The 4,896-nt window shown below is 32.0% G+C and overlaps 1 protein-coding gene across 2 annotated transcripts; it reads left to right on the top strand.

Moving 5' to 3' along the window:
* Nucleotides 1-4,896, top strand: LOC129571473 (uncharacterized). 2 transcript variants are annotated; one of them, XM_055451270.1, is made up of 5 exons: nt 1-281; nt 361-494; nt 575-832; nt 4,397-4,511; nt 4,568-4,896. In XM_055451270.1, the coding sequence occupies exons 1-4, from the start codon at nt 232-234 to the stop codon at nt 4,495-4,497; spliced, it is 543 nt and encodes a 180-aa protein (XP_055307245.1). In that variant the 5' UTR covers nt 1-231; the 3' UTR covers nt 4,498-4,511; nt 4,568-4,896. The 2 variants fall into 2 exon arrangements, with proteins under 2 accessions (XP_055307245.1, XP_055307243.1); XM_055451268.1 differs by having other exon boundaries at nt 356-494.

Genomic DNA, 4,896 nt, shown 5'->3' with positions numbered 1-4,896 from the left:
GCTGAGCTCTCTCGTTTGATCTACATAAACATACAGCGCGCGTGTGAATTTTTAATTTGCAAAAAATGCAATTTAACGCGATTGCCCATAAAATGCTCATCAATGGAAGCTAATTTTTTTCATGCAAACATTTGACTTTCCGTAAAATTTATCCGGACGTGATCAAAACCACAGCTTTCAATGATTTAATGCAACGTGTTCAACCACAACAAAATGTGAAAGTGGTTCGTGATGAGATTAAAGTGCGTAAAATTGAACGTCTCAATGGACAAACGATTGTTGTGAGTATATAAATAAAACCAATGGCAATCTAAGGTTAGGTTTTCATTTTTTGTTGTCTTCTAAATTCACATAGGGTAGACAGACTCAATCAGAGCAATTGTATTTGTATCAAACAAAGAAGAAGCTGGAAGAACGTTTGAGCAAATTGAAGTTGAATGTAGCGAATCAAAAAAAGCAGTTCAACAAATTGGCGATTTCATCCAAAGAAAACAGTACGTAATTCATATGATTCCCTTTGATACATTGAATCAGTGGTTTAATCGTAATTTATCATCAATCTTTGATATGACAGACATTAAAAAGATGCAATTGAAAGAGGAAATAGCCGATATTACAGCGAAAAATGCCATTTGTAAATTGAAAACCGATGACATTGAGCGACAAATTGTGTTGGAAAAAGAGATTGGTAAAAGTATTGATGACATTACACCCGTCAAGTTTAGCAGCTACAATGGCATGGAAAAGAGTTCAATGGTTGCATTGTCTGCCGCTAGATCTGAACTTGAACAAAAATTCTATGCGGTATCCAATCACACTGACAATTATGATGGTAATTTTGAATTGCAATTTTTTTTTTGGCAAACGATCATTGAAAAATGAAAGTAAAAAAAAAAATTTTTTTTCATTGTTCCCCGTATAACGTCACAATCTACATAGATTTATTTTTATTTATTGGTTCATTGTTTTCGTCTTTTAGTCATTTTCTTTTTTTGTTTTTATTTTTATTTTTATATTTCTATTTTATTATTTTAATATCTTGTGTTCTGTTTCTTTGTAAAATCTTTTTTTTTATTATTAATTATTATTATTATTATTATTGTTTATTTGATTCGGTATAAGATTTTACAATCATTACACATGCTGCCCATAGGGCCAATTGGGTTATACATTTTTCTTAATTCTAGTGTTTCAGTGAATTATTGCTTTATTTTTATTTATTAAATATATTTGTACTATAAAGTTCTTTAAAATCTATATAATCACTCATATTTCGGATTTCGTCTGGAATTTCATTCCACAAACCAGGACTACTAATATAAAAAGAAGTTTTCTGGAAATTATTCTTTGGTTTTTGTACTATTAGCTTATTTTGAGATCTAGTGTTATTAGAGTTAATTGTAATTAAATCACAAAGATAACGAGGAGCTTCACCGTTTATTATTTTATGTATCATACAAGCGATGTGAAGCGTGCGTCGATCAAATAGTTTCAAAAGTTTTAATGATTCTCTGTGAGGGGTAATGTGATCTCTTCTGCAGACATTTGATATATATATCTTATACAAATGTTTTGGAGCAATTCCAATTTTTCACTCTCACCATTTGTCCCATGTATTCCGTAGTTGTGGTATACTATGTCCATGTAATCAAATATTGGCAAGATTAGAGATTTATAAAGTTGCAATTTAATATTTTGTGGAATTATTGATTTCAAAGGATTAATTGTATTAATTGCCCCATATACTTTTTTTCTGCACAACTTTGATGTGATCTTCGCTAGTTGATGTACGGTTTAATTGGTAACCGAGATCACGAACATTATCAACGTACTCAATTATTTGATCATTTATCATTATACTTGGTATTTGGTCATATTTTATTTTATGAAGATTATTTTTTGAGGAAATGATCAAAGCATACGACTTGTTCGGATTGATATCAATTCCGTAATCCTGACAGAATGCTTCAATGCTTTTCAAGTCTTCATTGATTTTTTCTATACCGCCTTCAATATTATTGATTTCACATTCAGTATAAATTTGTACGTCATCAGCAAACATAGTTATGTCACAGTTTGTAATATATTTTATGATATTATTAATGAAAATAGAGAATAATAATTGGGAATTATTTTCCCCCTGAATAATACCACGCTGAATGGTTTCAGTTTTAGATGTGTTCCCGTTATGTTTGACAACTTGTTTCCAACCGCTTAAAAAACTTCGAAACCATTTCATGGATTGATTACTTATGCCAACGCTTTTTAACACTTGAAGAAGCCGATCATGATCGACCGAACCGAATGCATTAGAAAAATCTAGTAGTACGAGAATCACGCATTTCCCGTTGACTATTGACTTATGAAAGTTTTCGGTTAACTTTAAGATTGCTGTTGTGCAACTATGTTTTTTACGGAAACCAGACAGACATTCTGATATTAATTGATTTGATTCTAAGTATTCAGTGAATTGTTTACAGCTGATTGTTGAGATGATTTTTAGTAGATAATTTGCATTACTTATTGGCCTAAACTGTGATAAAGTTGTCGGATTATCTATTTTAATCATATATTTACCAGTGTTCAAGTGTTTGATGTTGGTAAACATCAATTGTGATGATTTGTGTGCATGGTTGTGCTGCACAGCGGCTTATGAAAATATTCAATGTGTGTCGTATTTTGTGATCGATGTCGTGTGTGCAATATTTATTTATCATGGTTTCATTTTTTGAATGCAACGAAAATTGTTAATTGAGTGATTTTTTAACATGTTTTTATAGTCGCTGTGCAGCAACGTTTGAATATTGGTGCGTGAAGCAATGTCAAGTAACAAAAGCTTACGAAACCCGCCGCTACGCAGGTACGTGGCGTATCAGAATGTACGTCTGAAGACCGGACTATGGGCAATGCATTCAAACTATCGAGAATATCATTGACCCGCTCCTTAAGCGTTGAGTCTGTTTCTGTATTCACCCCCATTTTGAGTGATGCTTAACAACTAAAAAATATTCAAATGGACAGCATCATTTGTTTTCCACAATGAATTTAACTAAACAAATTTTGAGCATTGAGTAAAATCGTGTGTATTTTTCACACATTTGTCGAGCAAAAATATCGTGTATTCAACAAGTAACAAACCGCTTGTTTTGCTACCACACAACACAAACAATGAATACCTACTGTATACAAATGTCAACAACCAGTAGAGTAGAAAAACAAACATGAACTATGACAACACGACTTGCTGTCTTACTCTCTCGCATATAGTATTGCCATTGCAACAATATTCTGGAATGAACAATAAGTATGACGAAAACAAAACACTTCCAAAGAGATTCTATGTTATGTTCTTTATTTTTATTTCCTGCGTTTACGATAGCATTGTCTTCTCATTGTGCAAAATGAGCATGAAATTGGGAATATTAAAAATAATAAAATAAAGCGAATGAAAAGTCAGCTCATAGAAAAATGCTACACTATCACAGCTAATGCTAACAAAAACGATTGTCATTTTTTCGTGGAATCTGTAGACTTCTTTTCTTTCGTCATTCTTTCGCCTGCTGACTGAAACGAATGCAATCGTGATCCAAATTTCGGTGACCGTTTTGATAGCTCTTCAAATTTTCGCTTCGACTCTTGCATGTTTCCCACTCGTTCGTTCATTGTGAGTCAAGACAGAACGCATTGTATTAGCCAGAAAGCGTTTGTTAGTTCGTTGTGATTTCATGCGCCAACCGCTTGGTCCAATTTCTTCGGCCAACCTGGACGCACGTTCAGTTTCACGTTGAATCTCATTAATGGCTTGACTAAATGTTGGGAAAATGATTTCAGTATATGGATATAGTAACAAAAATCCATTCCATTGATCCAAAACACTTACTTTGTTAGATTGACTTCAATTTCTTGGTCTCTTTTGGCTGTCGTAGTGTGTGCCTTCTTCAAAGTCACCATTTTTTGATCATGATTCACAGATTTATGCTTACTTTTCGCACTTCGAAATAGTTTTTGCGCTAATATTTGTCTCTTTTGTTCGTCTGAAGACATTACGAATGAAATTCTATTACAATGCGAGCAATTACTTGTTACAATTGAAAATTCTCTAGAATACTTCTAAATTGACAAGTTGAACAAATTCAAATCAAATATCTGAGTTCGAAGATAATCGTCGAACTGAGCGGTCTTCATATATTTTTTTTATATTTTATTTGCATAGAGAAATACGTCTGGAAAGTCAATGACATTTGACAGATGAATGGAAAGTGACACCATTATTTTTACAAATCGATTATTGCTAAATAACAAAGAATAAAAAAAAATAGATAAAATAGAAATGGTATATTTTATGATAATAAATAAATGTGTGAGAAAAAATAGACATTTGAGAATTTTTTCCTAGATTCAAAATTCGCGATGGATGACGGTAAATTTGATCTATTCAAATCAACAATGAAAGTATTGCAGCTAGTCTGTCAGAGCAAGAAGATCACAACCAGTTAATTATTATGTTCCAGGTATTATTGTTTCGAATCATTTGCCATTTTCAAACTAATCATAAACAATTTTATAGGCATTTCTGACGATGGAGACCAGGCAACTGAAGCCATATTGCAATTGAGCGGTGCCCGATCTTATAAACAATAATAATAATTATGTTAATATTTTTTTTGCTAAGAGCTGTAATACAACACCATCCTACTTTTACTTCCATAAATAATAGTGCGAAACAAAGAAGTAAATTGCCAAAAAAAAAGTAAAGTAAAATTAAAATACATCGTTCAGAAAGAAAGTCAATTAACGAAATAAAATAGTCAAGTGTCAAAAATGATGGGATTCCTTTCGAAAAAGTGGCAACAATGGAGGAATCCTCATCAAATGTCTAATAAATCAAAATTTAAA

The sequence above is a fragment of the Sitodiplosis mosellana genome, unplaced genomic scaffold, assembly GCF_009176505.1.
Source record: "Sitodiplosis mosellana isolate CC-2019 unplaced genomic scaffold, AAFC_SMos_1.0 Smas_scaffold_2567, whole genome shotgun sequence".
NCBI lineage: Eukaryota > Metazoa > Arthropoda > Insecta > Diptera > Cecidomyiidae > Sitodiplosis > Sitodiplosis mosellana.
The sequence above is the reverse complement of the archived record's forward strand: the minus strand, read 5'-3'. Positions and strand labels throughout refer to the sequence as shown.

Excerpts from the sequence above, each read along its gene's own strand:
- LOC129571473 (XM_055451268.1), top strand. The coding sequence starts at position 189 with ATGCAACGTGTTCAACCACAACAAAATGTGAAAGTGGTTCGTGATGAG. Across the intron at positions 282-355 it reads TCAATGGACAAACGATTGTT|GGTAGACAGACTCAATCAGA; the intron begins GTGAGTATATAA and ends AAATTCACATAG. Across the intron at positions 833-4,396 it reads TCACACTGACAATTATGATG|ATTCAAAATTCGCGATGGAT; the intron begins GTAATTTTGAAT and ends ATTTTTTCCTAG.